The sequence below is a fragment of the Lepisma saccharinum genome, chromosome 11, assembly GCF_977018435.1.
Source record: "Lepisma saccharinum chromosome 11, izLepSacc3.1, whole genome shotgun sequence".
Taxonomy (NCBI): Eukaryota; Metazoa; Arthropoda; class Insecta; order Zygentoma; family Lepismatidae; genus Lepisma; species Lepisma saccharinum.
In genome coordinates, this window is record NC_139239.1 from 66,822,758 (window position 1) to 66,845,228 (window position 22,471).

The window sequence follows — 22,471 nt, forward strand, 5'->3', positions numbered from 1 at the left end:
ATAAAATTTTCCAATAATATTATGAATGATAATTATTTAATTCATGTAATTAAGAATTACAATTTGTTAAAATTAGTAACACTTTAATATAATAACAACCAGGTCTGAATTATTTTATGAAATAATTTTCCTTTCCATATTTTCGAGATCTTTATAATAAAAATACCAAATGTAACTTACAAGTATTTTGTTATGTAAAGGCATGACTAACTACTAACAAATAGTGCAAACTAGGGACATGACGTCATTAAAGCACTGCGAGCAATGCTTACAAGTAAAAATAATATGATATTCCGCTCGTAATCCTACAGGGTGTAAAATTCAAATGTTAATATCCTGTGGCCGAGTGGTTAGTACATCGCGCTGCGACGCCAAGGGTCGCGTGTTCGAATCCCGCTCGGGCTTGATTCTTTGTTAATGTCCATTCATCAATTTCATCATTTCATCACTCATCTCCATCTTCGCAAATTAGCCAAGAGGCACAAAACGCGAAGTAAAATAAACGTCCAGTATGCGACTGACCTTGAAGAATGATTACGCTCTGAGCTTTAAGTACTGTCATCAACGGAAAATTACACTAATTTTGTGATTGGAGACTTGTTGATGGTAAAATCGTTATGTTGATAAAATTATCTATATTATTGTACCTCTAATGCAGAATTTTTAAGACGTTTAGTAGTTATGAACTGGTTACTGTAGATTAAATTCTTGACACTGGTCAATGATGAGGTTTTCATTAGGATTGCTTAGTTTCAAGAACATCATGGCACGTCACTGTGCCAACAATTCCACAAATATATGTTTGTAACTTTTAATTGTCCAGAGTTCGATGGTAGAGCAGCCTAAAGCTGAACCTCGCTCTGTAGTAAATAAAAAGACCTTTCTATTCTATTCTACTATGATAGTTTGAAAGAGCCTATAACAAAAGTTTTAGAAATCATCCTTGATATATTTTTATTAATTTAACACTGAACAAGTCTAATTCTCAAACAAATATGTTTCTCTATACGTAATTAATAAATAATCATACATTCACTAACAGAATTCTGATCTATTTCCCGAGGATTGTGGTTTCCGAAATCCCAGTCATGTCATGGTTGTATCATTATGGCTGTCTTTCATCTAATAATTTAATCTAATCATCATTCATCTTTACCCTCGATATCAATCTAACGTATTCAAAGGAGCCAATTCACACAAATAATTTATCATTATTTTGTATGTACATTGCATGAAAATGCATTCTCAACATAGTTATTAGTAAATAACCATTCATATACTTACTTCATAACAATATGCTGTGAAACCCACGAGCATGATAAAATCTGCCTTAATTTTAAACTAAAATGTTATTACCTTTTATATTTGATCATGCCACATTAGTTCTATCTAGTTCTTATCTTTAATGTTACTTTCTATGCAAAGTGAGATTTCTTATAATTTGCCTTTTGTATTTTTTACCATCTTGGTCGTGACTTCAAAGATCAGTGTATAATAGGTTTGAGTTGCTTATTCCGGTAATGTAACAATTTACATTACATCAGTACCATTATTATTTCAAAGATAATTTGTATGCTAATAGCTTTGGCTCTTGTCCAAGTAATCTTTGATGTAATTTGAAAAATGTAATTCTTTTATTACGGCAGTTAGATCGTTAAAGATACAATGGTTTCAGTAATGAGGAACCGGAATGTTCAGTTCCTACAACAGATAGGCCTACGTACAAGAGGTAATTTAATTTGAGAAAGTAATAACCAGTGCGAAAAGAATTTGAACACAGAAGATTCCTTTCACCGGTTGTAAATTTGCTGAATTTCCACTTAGATTGGCAATTCGCGATTAAAATTATCCGATATGCCACCTGGTGAGATTTTCGGGAACCACTCCATGTAGGACACTTCGCTGTGTTGAAGCAGTTCAAAGCATGGGAAACATGCGAAAAGTAACGTCTACTGTTAAGTTTTTTGCTCTAAATCGTTTTGTGGAACACACAAGTGAAAAGCTTACATGTTTTTTTCCACCCCGTGGAATCAACAAAATGAAATTTCTAAATAAATCAGAGAAAACAGAACTGCTTGACAAGATTGGCATAACTGAAATGCGGCAAGGGAATTACGAAGAACGCTCGAGTCTGTTCACTTGATTTTCCTAAAGATGATTTTATTACCATGAAAGTAAGTTTTAAATTGTTCTTTATGAATATAACATTTCTTTTTCGGAAACAATGTATTATGCATGTAATTTGGAACAGGTGCAAGTCGATTTGTGCGAAGATGAAAATAGTTTGAGAATTAATCATAAAGGTAAGTCAGAAAAAGGAAATTGACGTGCTAAGTTGGTTTCATTAAGTAAGTCAATTTTGCAGTGAAGACTGAAGATAGCCTCAATGAAATTGTTGTTATTATTACTATTCTGTGTTGTTATCCTGCCTCTTTGGGGAAAGAACTGCAACGGCATGTTTACATTTTTCTCCTGCCCAAGCTATGTAATACAGGTGAATTGCTTTATTTTCAAATCATTTCTGAGAGCCCCAGTTACAACCGAGGTGCAGATGAAACTGCACTGCTTTAAAGAACCAGTGCTTATACATTAGTTTCGTCTGCGTTTTCCGTGTTATTTTTGCCTATCATAATTAAATGCTTCGCTCAGCACAGCTTCACATTCGATATACGTAGTTCCTGGAATTCACATCGCATTCGCAATATTTAAAAATATCGCGTAATTTAAACGTTTCTTCCATACCAGCAATGACAACACGCTGCCATTACGTACAGTGGGATCCATGAGTATTACCGTGCAAATTGTCCTGCACCTTGTTCGTGCACTTTATTTGGCCCAATAAGAACTTCAAGAATTAAAAGAAAACTCAAAATAAGCTGTTGGCACCTTATACACCAGCATACATAAAAATCCATAGCTTAAAAATACACAGGATGTAAGAGAAAAATTAATGAAAATAATCATGGACAATTTGCACGGTAATACTCATGGATCCCACTGTACTACTACTGAATGTAAACGGAGATTTAACCTACATAGAGCGGCAGATCGTTAGAAAAATGAAATTGATCGTCTTTTGTTGAGGCAAATTTAATGGCCAAGTCTTGTCTAACTATTTCTGGTGGCAACTGGTGTCGTCCAATGAGAGAGGCAACTGTGACTTTCAAGCAGATCACGTGATTCCTTCCCCGTAGATAGATAGGCCTCTAACAACGGCCATCTTTAATCCGAGGGAGGCCGGAACCTTAAATTTGGCAACCCTGTAAACCGTGACATCAGCTTGCCGATGTTACTCGGAAGAAACATTGAAGAATAATGTAGCCTATTCATCCCGTAATCAACTTCATTCCCTCAAATTGTATTCGCTAGTGTATTCAACGTTATTTTTCGTAAGTAAAGCAGTATGTTATTAAGTTGTTAAAATATACATTACATTTTTTGAGCAGCATACCAGCATTTCACGGAGCATTCCGTACGTTTCACATGTGGTGAATCATCAAAGATAATAAATATCCAATATTGATGTCAATAATATTCTTAATTATCATGTGCAAAATAAATTAGCTACGTCGAAGAGCTATAATCATGACACAGAGGCTTAAAACATGTTTACTGCATCCCTAATTGCCACCACTGATTAACATAAATTACTGACTGAAATTATAATATATGTGTGAAATATATAACTTTAGATTGACATTCATTTTCCAGGGATGTTGTCCTCCCCATGGACGTCCATGATGATATGTATTAAGTCTTCTACTCCAAGAAAGTGGTCATACAGTGTAAACATTCAGATACACGTTGCAGTCTTATTGTACTATGTAGTGAAATACAAAATAAAATCATCCTACCCATAAAAACACAATTTTTGAACCTTTTCAATGTAACCAATGGAGGTACAAAATACATAGTACATTATACTTCCCATCTGCCACAAGACAAAACGCGAAGAGCACAGCAACTGTGTCATCTTTAAAATCCCTTCTGCCGCACTATCCCCAACAACGAACTGAAAAATTTATTCGTGAACATTGGGCCTCTTCCTAACAGTTTTATGAAAAAAGCTTGAAATGGTACGTTTACTAGACATGTTACATGGAACAAATACATAGAACGTATTAAGAAGAAAACCACCCCTCACGTTACATCTCGCATTAAACAATTTCCGGAGCACGACCTGGTGATACCTTAAAAGCACCTGAATTTTTTGCTTCAGTGTAAGGAAGAACAAGTAGGCGGAAAATAAACCGTTTATCAACAATGTAAACATGAAAGAAAAACACAACTCACATTAAGCTATAGGCAATTATCAAAAACCACGAACAGACCACCTGAAGAAACAAATGAAGAAAAAAATCATAACAACAATGCTGACGAAAGAAAAAAATCGGCCTCTGATCTTTACAGAGGCTGCCGCCAGTACAGAAAAGTATCGGCACCTCTTTCAGTGCTTGCCTGTTGCATACAATAATAACGGTCTTACTTCAGTAGAAAAAGTCAGAGTGCATTCGGAACATCTCCAGCTGACTGCGAGAGTCTAGCCAGCGAGCCTACGAGCAGTGTACAGCGTGAGCAATATAGTTAGCTATAGGCGCAGAGTAGAGATGACGTCATCGGTTCACTTCTTGATTGGAGCCGTGGGGAGTTATGACTCGCTCCCAAGGTGCAAACGCAGAACGGCCAGAGCTGTTACGGAAATAAAGCTCACTCTACCTATCATTCGGCGCTCAATATGACGACATGACATAATATTACATATTAATGTTAGTGTTTCCAGTTGAACGTAGGAGGTGCTGAAGGGGGTGCGGAAGAAAATTAAGGGGCGCGCCAGCACCCCCTCGCGCCCCTCTGAATACCCAACATAATTGAAAATGTGAATGCTGCCATGGTTACCTGACTTTTTGCTATTGAACCGCATTTGGCTGCGGAGTTGTTACTTGGAGGCATAAATCTTACGATTTAGTCGCCAAATGGCGGCTAAATAGGGAAGTCTGCATTCATGACCCCTAAATAGTTTGACAAGGACATCATCATGGTTCTGGATATTCAATCTCCATGATCGCATTGCGCTTGTAAAGTAACGGACACTTCTGAGTTGCGAAGACACCATTGACTTTAAACTGGAATATTACAACCCAAAAGTGTCCGTGACTGTACCTCTGAAAATATATGAGTAATGATATCCATAATAAGCTTTTCTCGATTCGAGAAGATTTCCAGATGAGTTCAGTTTCTATTCTCCCCCTTTGAATAAGCCACTCCCAATTCAAGTTATGTGACAAGATGGTAAAAATTATTTGCATGCAGTTTAATAGTATTGTGAGCTATTTCATATACTTACTTCTGTTTCCGATAACTTCACATTTTCGTCTTCCTGCTATCTTACTGCTTCAATCTTCTTGCATGTTCTTTCATTTGCTGAATCTTTTAATTTTTCTTTTCTCTCTCATTTTCAGGGAAGCGGCTTCTTCCCGTCTCTCTGTTTCACTTGTATTTTTCCTTTCAGGTTTTCTCTTTCTTCCGTTATTTCTGTTTTTGTCTCTGCATAATTTATTTTATTTTCTCTCTCTCTTTTCTTTCATTTTCCTTGTTCTCTTTCTGCCTCTTCTGTTATTCCCCTCCCTCTCTGCCTTCTTTCATTTATTTCCCTCGCCCTTCTTTATCTTCCTTTTTCGTTGTTTTGTTTCCTCACTTTCTATCTGTCTCACTTCATCTATTTTTCTCAGTTTATAGCTCTGTCTGCCTACGAACCTCGGTGGCGGAGTGGTTACTAGGCCCGCGTTCGAATCCCGGTGTTAGGTGTTCTTTGTGAGTGTCCCTTCATCAATTTCATCATATCGTCACTCATCCTCATCGTCGCGATTGGCCAAAAGTGGCAGAAAAGCGAAGTAAAATAAACCAAATTAATCAATGAACCTGTCTCTCTGCTTTGCTTCTTTACTTGAATTCCTTTCTCTACCCTGGGGCCTCCCCGATGGCGCAGTGGTAGCGTCGTCGCCTTGTAATCAAGAGGTCCCGGGTTCGATACCCGGTGGAGGCACAAGTGGTTCGGATCCCACTTTAAACTGTAGGTCCAGTCCCAATTAGCCTTACTGTGCATAAAGTGGACTTAAAACAACAAATCAACCAACCAACCTTTCTCTACCTCCATGGATGATAGATATCCACTTCAAGGCACATAAAAAAATACAACCACTGAAAACAGCTCTGAGGGCTTCAGCATTGATAAATCCTGTCTAAAAGTACAGTGCAATGCATAAATATTACCAAGAAAATTGTCTACCACCAGTTTCCTTGTTTTACGTAATGATAACTTGAAGAAATTAACAACCTTTGCAACATAAAAATCCATCCCTTAAAACAAGCAGGATGCAAGAAAGAGATTAATGACTACTTTAGTCATGGACAATTTGTAGAGCAGTACTTGTGCATCGCAATGTACCTGACGAATGGCTGACTGTTATTTTCATTCTGCTAACGAGATTTTAAAGGAAGGTCCCAATATGTTAGTCTAATAGCAATAAACAATAGTATTTATTTTAGCGTTTAGTGCATTTTAATTGTATAAGTAAGATACTGTCTATCCTAACAAACGCATGTTAGAGTCTTGTGATCTGTTTTGCTTCTGCGATGGCCCTCACCAGCTCCAGTGTCAGCTTTTGGCCAGAAAGCTGCGAAAGGCGCCTCCCCAGCGTCTTCCACCAATGACATTTGGCAGGAGAGTGTCTTCCCCAGCATAAGAGGGATTGAGCAGATTTCAAGTCGTTTTAAGGCAGGACTGACGAGCGCTTTCAAAGGTCAGAAACACTTTCATCGTCAGCCAAGACACCTAGAGCACTCAGCACTGTACACAGGAACCACACAGAAATCATGCACTGCTTTTGCACTTGGCTTGTTGTGATCTGCTTTATTGATAAGTAAAAGTGTTGTGTTTCTTGCAGGATGTTGTTGTTCTTCTTATGTTGTAACGTCAATTCTAGTATACTACATGACGCAATTGTTTAATTTCATAAAGTGGTTATGGGCTAACTTGTAGATTTTTCTTTATTGGACGCTAAAAATATGTGTTTGTGTGTGTTCTTCATTCTAGAACAGAACACAAACAAACAATTCCGATTACCACCTGATACTTCTATTTTCACTGCAGAAAGTTATGCAATGTATAGAGCTCTCACATAGCTCTTATCTATAATACGAGTAATTTCACAAAATATCTTATTATTGCAGATACTTTAAGCGTATTAATGGCGCTGAGTTCTTCATATCCTCAGATTTGTAAGCATCCGTTATTTATCATTCTTATAATCCAACAAATTCAGCATGCTTATAGAAGAAATGTCAACGTTCAATTCAGTTACGTAAAGGCTCATCGTATAAATACGGGAAATGAACGTGTGGACATATATTCTAAAACTGGCCGATCATCTGAATCTATCTCACTTGCATAGGCGTCGCCAGAAACTTTTGCAGGGGGTTCGGGCAAATGATAAAAATTGAAAAGTAGAAAAATAATAAGTATTATTACCACGGTTATAAATGTTATTATACAATAATATATATTATAAACTAACGAAAATAAATTTTATTGGAAATAATAATAAATATTATTATTATTATATAAAAGAGGAGACTCGATCCACCAAACGAGTGACTACCAGCACAACTATTTTCCATTATTTCTTTTGCATTTTATGCAGTTTGTATCTGAAATGCATTTTGATATTAACTTTTGCACGTCTCGTTCAAGAAAAGGCTTTAAATTTTAGGGGAATCTTTTTTCATAAAGTTCGTTGTGTGACCTCTCACCTACAACTGTAATTATTAGAATTTTGAAACCTGTGGAACCATTTTTTCTTTGGATGAAATGGTTGAATATAACCTTGTTTCTGTATTTTTCACTCAATGTTTTCCATCCAATGCATTTTTACTTTAATTTTTCTGTTCGAATACTAACTAAATGAACTTTATTTCTGTTCTTAACAATAAGAGTAACAAACTTTCGGCTCTCTTGTATCTTTAAATGAACGATGTCAATTTCCAGGGGGGGTGGGGTTAACCGACCCGTTCGACCCCTCCTCCCGACGCCCATGCTCACTTGCGAGGCTTCCTTATACGGACCTTCTCCCAAAATAAAATTCAAAATATATATAGACAGTGGTGTATAGTACAATTTCAATCCACGGGTAATACATATAATGTCTTGCAGAACATTCACAAATCAAACCTTGGTTCTATTCGTATAATTTACCCAAGATCAGTTATCATATTTATTATATGTCTTCGTATGCTCGCACTAATAATCACCTAGAACGTTTACACATAACATCAAAACAAGCCTGCACATGTGGGGAAGTTATTCAAGATGCCACACATCTCTTTCTACAATGTCCAGAATTTGATAGAGAACGAGACAAACTATACAATGGTTTGCGCCGTCATGGTGTTCCATTCCCTGTATCCCTAATTACCATCCTCACGGAACCCTATCCTCCTATTGTGTGGATTCTTTACGGATATGCCAGAAGATGTAACTTAAGGATTTAGTGAAGACTGAACGGTATCCCACCCCTTTCTTTTCTTCCTGTGGATAACAAATGCACAGTGAACCTACACTTCAGACAAAATGACCAAAATCAACTCGCAGTTGATAGGTTCAGTAAGAATAAGAAGATTTGTGTGTGTTCTGATCCAATTGGTTTGTGGACGTTTGACATCAGTAATCGAAAAAAGATTGGTCAATGGTAATGTTGTTACTATATTTCCTTGCGTTTCTTTTAAAGTGTGGAGTATATAGAAGGATCATTAGTGTTAGCAATGTTTAGAGCTGAAGGAGAGAGACTATATACTGTAATGTGGAAATGGTATTTGATCACGCCATTGCATTAGAACCAGAAGAACGTAACTCCAAAAATGTGGTTTTCAGTTTTGTTTAAATTAGGGCTGAGCCGATACCGATGCTTGAACATTATAATAATTCAATGTTGTTTAAAATATTAATCAATATTAGTGTGCAATTATTCTACTCCAATTATATAATAAATTTACCAAGAACTTTGTTTTAAAATATTCAAGAATTACATCAGATTGTTAAATTATTAAAATACATGTTATATGATCACAAAATCTATCTTTTCACGCAAAACTGGTGCAAAATATTCTAAAAGGTTCGAATTTTTCATATTTTCTAGGATACTTAGATTCCTCGAAAGTGTCGCGTGGCATTTTTGTGAACCCCGTGAAAGACTAAGATGCCGGAAAATTATCGGTAAATGGCCTCCCCTGGCTACGGGCCTGCTTACTAACTTACTAATTAATTAACATACTAATTTTACGAGCCAGACATATTCCTAAGAATACTTTATTTTTTCTCCCCTGTAAAGTTAAAAAATGGGAATTACGTCCCTCTGGTTCTCACACCACAACAAAATGTTCTATATTTTGCTTCCATGTGATTGGTTTATTTTATTTTACTTCGCTCTTCTGCTATCTTGGGCTAATCGCGAAGACTAGAATGAAAGATAATACGATAGTAAGAATTTAAGGACAATCACAAACACACAGGACTCTGAGAGGATTATATGTACTGGCTGTGAGTCCAGTTCGACTGCAAATTGCAGTCCAGGTTGTACTACGTGGAATAGAGGTTGGCTATTGGGAGTAGGCCATTTAAGTCTCCTTGTTCTCCGTTAAGGGAGTGGGGGTTCAATGACAGCTTAAGAACTTCGCAGTGATATGTACGCACTCAACGAAAGCATCTTATGTATTGTATATGGTCAAGTGTTACGTTACAATAGTAATAATTACAGGAGAAACTCAAATGTCAACATCTCTCCTTCCCTAGACTGATTTTTTTTCAGGCTAAAGAGGCTCTGCTGCTTGAACTCATAGCCAGTATAGTCGTCTGTTGAACTTGTATTGTGTCGTCCATATGCATTATGTTTATGATTGTCCATTCATATAAATTTCTTCACATCACCTATTATCCTTATATTCGCCGAAAATGGCAGAAAAGCGAAGTAAAAGAAAGACAAAGTAAATTTACAGCAGGGGTTGGAGTCTTAAGCACTTCTTCCTCATCTAACTTTCTTTAAATAAGAACATAAAAAAGGGGGTTTAGCTCCCCTCCCCCTTTTCTAAACTCTTGGGCACGCCACGATTTTTGCTTGCCTCAATTTTTTTAGGAATACGTAACTTGGTGGTGGCAAGGGAGGCTTGCCCCTCCAAAATTTGCAGATTCATGAAAATTTGCAAGTGTACCTTTGTTAACCTGCTGGGACTTGAGGGGCAAAATTTTAGTGAATTCGCAAATGTAACCGTTTTTTAGTAAACTATCCTGGACGCTATTTTCATGACATGGAAAACTTTTGCATTCTCCTCCCCCAAAGTTATGCCACAGGATTAATTCTGCGTCCCCAAAGTTAGGTTCTAAGGTACGCCCATGTAAAGGCGACTCTTATTTGTAGGGGTGATAAAATTATCTTTTGACAGGTATGGAACTCTCACTCCATTGCTATGGATCCTCCGGTCTATGAGGAGGAAATACCCTCCTACCCCTGGCAGCTCTCACTCCACATACAGCAAGTAATCATCATGTCCAGATTACCAAACTCATTGCACCAACACCTTTTGGGCATTGTCACGTTTTCCGTGTCCCTAATAGGAGAAATGTACAAATGACGCTTTCACAGTGCGTGACACTTAAGGACCGTGCGGTGACAACAATGCCATTCTTACTCTCCCCGCGAGGGCACTCATTTTCATGAAACAATAACAACCACCCAAACAGAACTAGTTCCACACCTTAACCTCGCATTCTTTTCTTCTCTTTTTTCGAGAAGAAAGGAAGGAAAAGCTTTGACGCGACGAGATAAGTATAGTACGTCTCATCACAGATAGTACTAATGATATGTCTCCTTTGCTTGCAAGATCGGACGTTTCTTCAGAATAAAGCAACATTATTCATGCGATTCGCACCATCCTCGTGCCTTGCGCAAATGTAATATTTCCCATAAGGAAGTGCTGTGTGAATTGTGTTACTGCATGGTTGTATTTTCTTTCGCTGTTTTCTTGTGTACTTTTGACAACTTCTTCTATCTTTATTTAAAATGTCTTTGCAAGTTACGTGCAGTCTTAAGTCTCTTTGAATCTTCTTTGTAGCCTTCTATAAGTCTCTGAAGCTCCTTTGTAGCCTTCTATGAGTACATTTTAAGCTTCTTTGTAGCCTTCTAAAAGTATCTTTGAAGCTCCTTTCTAGCCACCTATAAGTATCTTTTAAGCTTCTTTGTAGCCCTCTCTAAGTTTCTTTGAATTCTTTTATGCTTCTTTGTAGCCTTCTGTAAGTCTCTTTGATGCTTCTTTGTAGCCTACTATAAATATCTTTGAAACTTCTTTTTAGCCTTCTTTCAATCTCGTTGAAGCTTCTTTGTATCGTTCTCTAGGTTTCTTTGAAGCATCTTTGTAGCCTTGTATAAATGTCTTTGTAGCATTCTATATGTATCGAAACTTCTTTGCATTCTTCTTTAAGTCTCTTTTTATGCTTCTTTGTAGCCTTCTCTGAGTCTCTTTGAAGCTTTTTTGTACACTTCTCTAAGTCTCTTCGATGCTTCTTTGTAGCCTTCTCTCCAAGACTTTTTGAAGCTTTGTAGACTTATACATTGCTTTATACCGCTCTTTAAGTGTCTTTGCATCTTCTTTGTAGCCTTCTATAAGTATCTTTTTCAGCTTCTTGAACACCTCCCTAAATCTAGCCAAGCATATTGTAGTGTTCTTTGAAATTCCTGTGAGTCCCTGTGAATTTTTTTAAAGCTTTTTTAAAATTTACTCTGAAACATTCTGTAACATTTCTTAAAGTTTGCTTTAAAGTATTTTCTAACTTTCTTTTAAACACCTTTGAAGCTTTCTACTCATATTTTACAAAATCTCCTCGAAGCATTCTTTGTAGGCTTCATTTCTGCTTCTTTGAAGCTTTTTGGTGCATTCTTTGAGTCTTTTAGTGGCTTTCAACAAAGTTTCTTTACAACTTTTAGGGCTACTTTAAAACATTTTAAATCAATTTTTTTTTTAACATTTATAAAGCTTTCTCTGAAGATTCAGTGACAATTTATTGAAGGATATTTAAATTTCGTTTGTTTGTAGCGTCCAATAAATTGTATTTTAGTTAACTTGTGGAGGTTTTCAGAACTTTAAGATCATCAAAAAGTATACATTTATTTTGTGTGTACAAGTTCACTTAACAGTGGCGTGTCTTGAGTAATCTACGATAACTAAATATAATACAGCAGTAGCTTTTTTACTGGTTGAAGCGTGGTCAGCGCATCGTGTCCCACCACTGTTGATTTCTGGCTTTCACTGCCAGAACTTACCTGTAGTAGTTTACCGTTAAAATTTATCAGTCTGCCTGTTAATTAACACACAACCGATTTTATTTATATTTGAGTATTTTATATACATATAAATTACAGTTGCATGTACCTCCTATTCAGATAAGGTGGCACAACTTACACTGCCAAACCTTATAAAATGTACCACTTTACGGGAACAGGAGTGTACCATAAATACAAACTAAATCATTAAAATTATATTAATAAATGTAACTACGTAAGGGCCGTTAATACTTTAAAACGCTCATGGTCATATTTTTACAGTACTTGAACGACAGCGGATCGTTATTTCTACAGTCAACTGTTTGAACATCCGAAGACTGGAGTTCGCTACTATTGCTTCCAAGTAGTTCACGATATTGGGTCTACACCGAAATTGCTGGAGTCAATGTTTTGTTTTAAGTTCTCGTTATGCTGAGATATGCTAATCGGGATAGAAACCACTCTTTGTCTCCACCGGTGATCAAATTCTGGGCCCTTTGTTTAAAAGGCGACGACGTTATGCTCAGCGGACGTCACCACTAATCTTCAATTAGGTTGACATTTTTGAAGCACTCATCGAGGATCGAACACCGGACGGCTCGCACCAAAGGCGAGAGCAACCTACACTACTACTACTACTACTAATAATAATAATAGTAATAATATTATGTGAACACTTTTAAGCCTTCTTTCCATGTTTAATAAAACACTAAAAAAATCTGGCCAAGGCAGTATTTATTGTAAATTTTTATTTTATTGATTTTTAGTTTGGATCTATGTCTGATGAAAACTCTGTTGGAGGGTTGGAAACGTTGGGTTTGTAGTGTGTTATTTTACAATATATACTGCCTTGGTCAGCATTTTTAGTGTTTTATTAAATATAATGGGAATTTATCTGCCCTCAAAAGATCGAATTTTCTAGCATCTCTCCACAAATCAAAAGTTTCATTCGTACCCTGTTCATAATTGCATTCAAATTGTAGTGAGCCCCCTAAAAGTCCTGAGGTGCGCCTCTGCATTGGCCAAATGCAGCTGCAGCTGCAAATTGCAATATGTCCTGTTAATTATGCAGATTTAGAGACATATCCTGGTAAGTGACAAGTCGACGATGCTTAACTTGGAGCGTGCCACAGTGCGATCTCTAAGTGAAAGGGCTCCCAGCGAGAGCTGGCAATTACCCCATCCATTTGGAGCGAAATGGACTCATGAATAACAAGGAGGCTTCCATGGCCGTTTCCGGTGCGTCGAAATACCTCATGAACGTCCGCGCATCCGTCTAATGGCTTGCTAATAAAATCTCGCCTTTCCACTTTCATTTGTCATGTGATGTCTGCAACTTTCTTACGTGGCGTGACTGAACGCTGTTTACAGCGACAAGAGGACAAAAATATGTTAAACCAGGACTGGGCAACCCGTCGTATTTGTGCAGGAGCGCTCTCGTATGCACCGCAAAGTCTCTACTGTACATATCAAACTGAACTATAATGCAAGTTTCACTAATGATACTGCAGATATGAACGTGGGTCCGTCAAAATTTTGGTTGTACTAGCATGAAAGAAACAGGGTATGGAACGTGGAGGAGAGTTCTTGTATTTACATGGAAGTGCACTTCCAAAACAATATTTCTACATGACCCCAAATTCTTTTCAAACATTTGCCATAGCTTAACACGAGTTTCTCTATAGCTAGTTCGAAAAATTCTCGTCGAATTTTTGATAACTATTCTTGCGCCGCAGTTTCAACTTCCTCACAGGAATGACGTCACCGCTTCGCAAGTTCTTCTTTCATATACCCAAAGATATGAAAATCGCATAGCACGAGCAAGGACGTATTTGGGGGGGCGGGGTCCATGGACCCCCCCCCCCCGAAAGACATAGCAAATACATAAATGCAATAATGAAGCATTATTTTCATAATCATGCTTATTAATGTCTTCTGAACTTAGTGGAAGGAAAGGATTACATTGGAATCATATAGCTTTGAAGAAGAGTACCAAAGATTTACGCTTGCACACTACAACTTATGAACATATGCATAAAATGTTAATCAGGAACTTTACTTTTCGTCAACTGGATCTAACATCCTTTTTTGTTATTCAATAAATATTCAATTCTCTATTTATTTGACATTAATATCGTTGTCAGGGCAGCTGTTTTTACACAAATTTTGGCTATCGTAACTGCACGTAAACTACATAATGACTGTGTTGTTATATATATATTCTAATACCGTCATTTTACCTATTGATGGAATAATAATAATATAGTATTAGTAAATTTACATATTTATATTTTAATTTAATATAATTATAATTTGATTACATTAATGTAAACATTTGTATTATTATTATTATTTCTGATACATTGGTTCGCACCCCTTCTGAAATATACTTCTACATACGTGCCAGGGCTTGAACTATGAATCAGTTTCTTAACACGTTCAACATTGTCCCTTGTCGTTGCAGTCGACAATATTCTTCCTAGTAGTCGTCTTCGATATCCCTACGCCCACTCTCGAACAACACACACCATTTTTCGATCGCCTGAGACGAAATTTCTTTCTCACCGTACACTTCATGCAATTGGCGATGAATCTCAGTATGTTTACATCTTCTTCCACGCAGAAAGCGAGTCACTGAGCACACTTCCAGTTCCAACTGACCTGATAATTTCATCACTGATAACGTCCGATCCCTAACTGTCAACGGCGTAACCGTTACTCCACCTTTTCAAGGCTACCGTGAGCAGTGTTACCAGCCACGTTCGTCAAAATGTCTCTTTCCGACAAAATGTTACGGGCAAGTGCAACTTAAATTTATCTGGACAAGAGAACAAGAAAAACATCGCTTTTCGCATAAGGCCGGAAATAGGGAATTTCACAGAATGAATGGTGTGGGCTTGTTTACGTTATTGTGCGAGATACTTTACACGGTATACTTTGAAAGTTGTTATTAGTTCCTGCATCTCAAACAGTTACTTTAGTGAGCAAACAGATGATTTAGGAAGTAGAAAAGTGTTATAAGAGGGCAAAGTGGATTAATTTAAATCAGGTTGATTTAAATCAACTTAAAAAATAATTTATAAAATAATGTACATAAGAATTTTGTAGATTTCAGAATCACTTTTGGTGAAAGTACATTAATCTTGTAATCATTTAATGGTGCTTATTAGGCTCTAATATAGGAAAAGAAAGGAAACAAAATATATGTACTTATGGGGTGAAGCTCATACGAAAGGAAATGTAATATACAAACTGTGAACGTACTTAAATGTCTCTTGAATACAAATTCAATAATTGTTATAGGCAAAAAGAGGAAACATTTTGTATGGAAAAATATACAAAATACTAATATTAAACCGTAAATACTGTCATTATCACTAAACTGCAAATAAACATGGACGCTGATATTCTGCAAACTATCATTTAAAAAATTTTAAAAATTCAGCTACAAAGATTTAAAAAAATATTTTTAACTTCCAATTATAGAGTACATCCAGAATGTTTTATTTTCACTGGAAGAAAAGTTACTGAAATTATTATGGTTTCATTAACACACTGAACAAACATTTCCATAGTAGGTTCATATATACAGTATCAGAAACAGAAAAATGTACATTTATATATTTTTTTATTTGCTTTAATCAAACTGTTCAAATATTTTATAGGGCCGTTTAATAGAAAAAGGCTCTCTATAAAAAAACATATGTCCATATGTATGGTGCCAAAAGCCATACAAGCAATTTTAAGCATCTTTTTAAAAAAATAGTCGATTTAATATATATATATATATATATATATATATATATATATATATATATATATATAAATAAATCATGAAAACATGATTTTTATCCACCCTGTAAGAGTGTGACTCTTTCAGATGACACCACAGACAACCACAGTCCACACTTGAATAAAGAGCAAGAACGTACGGTGAAACACAGATTCTTGCTGTTAGATTGTCTACATTTCGAATTATCTTTACTGTAAATCGTGGTCTTGACCTTACAGAACTACTACTGTGCAAGAATACCGTCAGAATAAAACAATCTAAAATTAGGAGAAGAATGTCAGTAGTTTTGAACTAAGAGTACTAAGATAGTTTTCAATTATAATCTAATCATGGATTCAAGAGGGTTAGAATGGATTCATATAAAATTTGCTGTCAAGTGAACTTCAGGTGACTATAAAAATAATTCATGCTTTTATGGGTTTGGTTCTGTCGGTTATTGCACATTTATCTTCTTCTTAGTTAAATATACATCTTCTATATGGATATATTGGTGCACTCTAGAAATATACATTTCCTGTCTTATGTGTTTAGCAACGTTGTGATCGCTTTCATCATTGCGCATGCTTGTATCATAACCTGTACATAGAGAGAGACCATGAAGTTTTTTTCGTCAAATAAAGAATGTCTCTGATGTCCGTTTCAATCTATCCCACAGTGAGCGGATTCAGTGGAGGATACGGAAGAGGTTTCGATGCGGGTAATGGAGGACCCGGTGCGCCTTCAAATGGATACCTACCTCCAAATGGACCTTCAGCGCCTTCAGGCAATTACGGAGCCCCTACTGGTGGAGGAGGAGGAGGTCCATCCAATGGTTATGGTTCGCCGGCTGCGCCATCTTCTAGTTATGGTGCTCCTGGTGGCGGCGCACCATCGAGTAGTTACGGTGCCCCTTCTTCTGGAGCTCCATCTTCTAGTTATGGTGCCCCAGCAGCCCCCTCGTCAAGCTACGGAGCCCCTTCTGCCCCTTCTTCTAGTTACGGAGCACCCTCAGCCGGCCCTTCCAGTAGTTACGGTGCCCCTGCGGCCCCATCTTCGAGTTATGGTGCTCCTTCTGGTGGAAGTGGACCTTCTAATAGTTATGGTGCACCGGCACCTGCAGCGCCTTCCAGTAGTTATGGCGCACCAGCTGCTCCTTCGTCAAGTTATGGAGCTCCTGCCCCTGCAGCTCCTTCGTCTAGTTATGGCACTCCTTCTGGTGGCGGTGGGCCTTCTTCTAGTTATGGTGCTCCAGCCCCTGCAGCCCCGTTGTCCAGTTATGGTGCTCCTAGCGGTGGCGGTGGGCCTTCACCTAGTTATGGTGCTCCAGCCCCTGCAGCCCCGTCGTCCAGTTATGGCGCTCCTTCTGGTGGCGGTGCTCCTTCCCCTGCAGCCCCGTCGTCCAGTTATGGCGCTCCATCTGGTGGCGTTGGACCTTCATCCAGTTATGGTGCTCCAGCCCCTGCAACTCCTTCGTCTAATTATGGCGCTCCTTCTGGTGGCGGAGGGCCTTCTTCTAGTTACGGTGCTCCAGCCCCTGCAGCCCCTTCGTCCAGTTATGGCGCTCCTTCTGGTGGCGGTGCTCCTTCCCCTGCAGCCCCTTCGTCCAGTTATGGCGCTCCTTCTGGTGGCGGTGGACCTTCTTCTAGTTATGGTTCTCCAGCTCCTGCAGCTCCTTCGAGTAGTTATGGCGCACCGTCTGCACCTTCGTCAAGTTATGGCGCTCCTTCTGGTGGCGGTGGGCCTTCTTCTAGTTATGGTGCCCCATCCCCGGCAGCTCCTTCGAGTAGTTATGGCGCACCAGCAGCTCCGTCATCAAGTTACGGCGCTCCTTCAGGTGGCGGTGGACCTTCTCCAAGTTATGGTGCACCAGCTCCTGCAGCCCCTTCGAGTAGTTATGGCGCACCATCCGCACCATCGTCTAGTTACGGAGCACCTGCAGCAGCAGCCCCTTCCTCAAGCTATGGTGCACCATCTGCACCGTCATCTAGCTATGGAGCTCCTGCACCGGCTCCTTCCTCGAGTTATGGTGCACCGTCTGCCCCATCTTCCAGCTATGGAGCACCTGCAGCGGCAGCACCATCTTCAAGTTATGGCGCACCGGCACCTTCTGCACCGTCATCAGGCTACGGCACCCCTTCAGCGCCTTCCAGTAGTTACGGAGCACCAGCAGCTGTTGCACCTTCTAGCAGTTATGGAGCTCCATCACCTTCTGCACCTTCCTCTAGTTATGGAGCTCCAAACGGAGGAGCTCCTTCATCTAGTTACGGTGCACCAGCTACTCCTTCATCGAGTTACGGGGCTCCATCAGCTCCTGCATCTTCCTCTAGTTATGGAGCACCTTCTAGTGCCGCTCCTTCTTCCGGATATGGAGCTCCCAGTGGTGGAGCTCCTTCTTCTAGCTATGGTGCGCCATCTGCGCCAGCTTCCAGTTACGGGACTCCCAGCGGAGGTTCTCCTTCTTCCAGTTACGGCGCTCCAAGCGCAGGTGCTCCTTCTTCTAGTTATGGCGCTCCAGGCGGAGGTGCTCCTTCTTCCAGTTATGGCGCTCCTGGCGGAGGTTCTCCTTCTTCCAGTTATGGAGCTCCTGGCGGAGGTTCTCCTTCTTCCAGTTATGGAGCTCCTGGCGGAGGTGCTCCTTCTTCCAATTACGGCGCACCTAGTGGAGGTGCTCCTTCTTCCGGTTATGGAGCTCCTAGCGGAGGAGCTCCTTCATCCAGTTATGGCGCTCCTGGCGGAGGTGCACCTTCTTCCGGTTATGGAGCTCCGGGTGGTGGTGCTCCTTCTTCCAGTTATGGCGCTCCTGGTGGTGGTGCTCCTTCTTCCAGTTATGGCGCTCCTGGTGGTGGTGCGCCTTCTTCCAGTTATGGTGCTCCAAACGGTGGTGCTCCTTCTTCCAGTTATGGCGCTCCAAGCGGTGGTGCTCCTTCTTCCAGTTATGGTGCTCCGAGCGGTGGTGCTCCTTCTTCCAGTTATGGTGCTCCGAGCGGTGGTGCTCCTTCTTCCAGTTATGGCGCCCCTAACGGAGGTGCCCCTTCTTCCAGTTATGGCGCCCCTAACGGAGGTGCTCCTTCTTCCAGTTATGGCGCTCCTGGTGGTGGTGCTCCTTCTTCCAGTTATGGCGCTCCTGGTGGTGGTGCGCCTTCTTCCAGTTATGGTGCTCCAAACGGAGGTGCTCCTTCCTCCGGTTATGGCGCTCCTAGTGGAGGTGCTCCTTCTTCCAGTTATGGTGCTCCTGGCGGAGGTTCTCCTTCTTCCGGTTATGGTGCTCCTAGCGGAGGTGCTCCTTCTTCCAGTTATGGTGCTCCAAACGGGGGTGCTCCTTCTTCCAGTTATGGAGCTCCAAACGGGGGTGCTCCTTCATCTAGTTATGGTGCTCCAAACGGAGGTGCTCCTTCTTCAAGTTACGGCGCTCCTAGTTTTGGAGGTGGATCCAGCTTCGGTTCACCTTCGCGATCTTCTCCTTCTTTCCCTCCCAAAGGCCGTCAACAAGGTGGGTCTCCTGGATTCCCTAACTTTGGTTCATTTACAGGATCAAATACTGTTTACATCCCTTCTCGGTCCTCAGGACGCTACAATAAACCATCACAGCGCCCTTCTGGTTCTTTTAAGAATCCTTCCAGAGGAAAGGCGGGTCGTGGACCCTCCAGAGGTTCCAACTATTCGACAAATAATTATAATCGCCGCGTTAGCCAACAACAACACAACAGCATTCCAGATTCGTCATCGTCACAAGATTATCAGATATCTCAAGGTTCTGGATTCTCAATTGGAAGTAATGGTGGGTATGTGTATTAAAAACGTTAAGACTGTATTTTGGGGATGGTCGTTTAATTGAAGAGAACCCTGAAGCAAACGATAGTGATTGGGTTGAAAAGTTAAATGTGAGAAGATGAGTGATTGAACGATGTTCGAAGAGCAAGACATTCAGTGCCAGTGATCAGGATACTCAAAAATAGTTCTAAGTTAATGCATTTCTGCATTTTATTTCCCAAAGCTTTGTAAATACCTTAATGCAACTTGACAAAGACTGTGAGTGATGTTGTGTTCTGGTCTTCTATCAAGACATTGTTTGTAGTACAGAAGTTACTGTTAATTTTGTTCAGCAACAACAAAAAATAATTAAAGTACTTGACAGTGCAACTGGAGGTAAAAGTGTTAATGTTACATATACATGTTCATTAATCTCCATGCTAGAGTAGCCAAAATGCGAAGTTTCTATTTGTTCTCTGTTTTATCCATCACTCCTGCTAAAACCCATTCGTAATTATGAAATTATTATGGTTTCTTGTAGATTTTCCTAGAGTACAGATTTTTCAGTTCAAAAGAGAAATTGTGGCAGTAAATATTTTTTTTAAAAAATGGACTATGAAAGTGTTTGCCTATTATTTGAGCTACCTCTATTCCAATTGTAACTATTATTATGTATATTTCATATATGCTTCTTCAAGAATATTTATGATTTCCCATTGTTGTTGTTACTGCATTTTATAACGGGGAGCATGTTTCTCTCGAAGAAGCTCAATACATTGTATTTGTTATGCTAATGCAATGAAATGCTCTGGTGTACATTATATTTCTACAGTCCAAATATACTTATGGAGAACAATGACTATATTCAGCAGAGTCTTTCCTAAGAAGGTGACCCAGCGTGAGAAAGAAGTTAGATTATATTCATACTGAAGATTTAGAACACTTTAGACTTGGATTGGATAAAAGAGTTTCTCAGAACACCAAAAGGAATATACCACATTAACGAAATCATTCTGTAATTAGCAACGCTAACAAGAATATTTGTCTCTCACCATTAGTAAAAATGTACATGCAAAATATAAATTCATTGTAGTGTATTTCGTGAGAATAACCTGCACATGACACGTACTATTTCTACTAATTTCACGTTTAAAGTAATGTAACAGCTCAATTGATTTATTAATTGCCATACTATCTATTGTGATTATGAAGAACAATTGTGAATTAGATTGAAAGACTAGAACATACGATTTTCTGATACCTTGTAGTCATATCAATAATTTTCGATGCATATTATATGACTCAAGTTCAGTAATTACTCAGGACAGGCTCTGACATTTAGTAACATGTGTTCGTAATACTTTTTAAAAAAAATATATTTCTTATGAATATCGTACAGAAAAATTAATATAAATGAGTGTATTTATGGTCATACTTATGGGCTTGTAGTATGATTGCTGATATTTTCCCTACTTGTAAACTTACTCTACAGCTTATTAAAACATAAAAGATACCATTTCCGAAAGCAACATCAGTGACAAATATTTTACCTTATTCTTTCCTGACCTCCTCAGATCTCCGTATTAATATTTCTTCGCCAGAATCAACAACACGTTGCTAGCATGTGATACCCAACTTCCATCTGCAATTTTACTGCAAACCAGAACACACATTCGTTGATTTCCATAACAATGAGTAAACAATGTAGTCCGAAGGTAAACGATACGCTTCAACAAAACACTTCGATTTCTGTTCCCTTAGTGTGTAGCATGTAGTGAGTTTAGGAAGAATGTTTGTCGGAGAATGCTTTTGTAAGATTATATCTATATTCAAAATTTGTGTAAGTGCTTGTTACAATATAAGTTATTATCTACATGTAAGGTTGAAACAAAAGTGTATTGTAATATAAACACATAAAATAAGAAAAAGAAAAAAATGTAATCAGTTGTTTATGTGTGTTTTTATACCCATGAAATAAATAATAGTTTCATATTTGTGTTGTTGTTTCCGGTTGTATTTTCACTAGTTCCTTATTTCACTTTGTCTCCTTGACTGACAAAAAAAAAATTGTGTAGATGTATCGGTACTCTATCAGCTTCAGCCAATACATACATGTCGTTGTATCTACAATAATTTTACAGTACCGATGTATCTATATTTTTTTGCAAAATTCTGTCAGTTTTGTAAAGTAAAAGTCTAAATACGCAGTTTCTATTTCAAAGCAGTCACGTGGTTATGCATTAATTAACAAGACTAGTGAACCGTTCATGTTCTCCCAAAAACATTTGCAATTTTATGTCAGATCAGGGTAGAATGTACGTTACTGGGTTCTTCAATTTTAAAGTTGTACATTCCCAATACCATATGTATTCTAATCTAATGCGCACATTTTACATGCGGCTAGCTTAAAGCCTTAGCAACTTGGGAGATATGTGTGCTTACAGCACCAAACCTGACCTGCCTAACCTATCCACCTAGCAAAGATAAGCATGTAAAACAGGGCAGACACTTAATACACTATGACACAAAATGAACGAAGTAGACGACTCAGTGTTGCACATTTAAACCAACTAGACGTGACTGC

General features: G+C 38.7%; 1 protein-coding gene across 2 annotated transcripts in view; it reads left to right on the forward strand.

Moving 5' to 3' along the window:
• The window catches only part of LOC145994879 (uncharacterized), a 39,487-nt gene extending 17,614 nt beyond the window's left edge, over nucleotides 1-21,873 (forward strand). Inside the window, exons 3-4 of one of the 2 annotated variants that reach the window (XM_083131318.1) lie at nucleotides 6,648-6,800; nucleotides 16,814-21,873. In XM_083131318.1, the coding sequence (XP_082987444.1) occupies nucleotides 6,648-6,800; nucleotides 16,814-19,932 (3,272 nt within the window). In that variant the 3' untranslated portion in view covers nucleotides 19,933-21,873. The remainder of the gene's footprint in view (nucleotides 1-6,647; nucleotides 6,801-16,813) is intronic. The other variant, XM_083131319.1, reaches the window with a different exon arrangement.
• The last annotated feature ends 598 nt before the right edge of the window (nucleotides 21,874-22,471 follow it).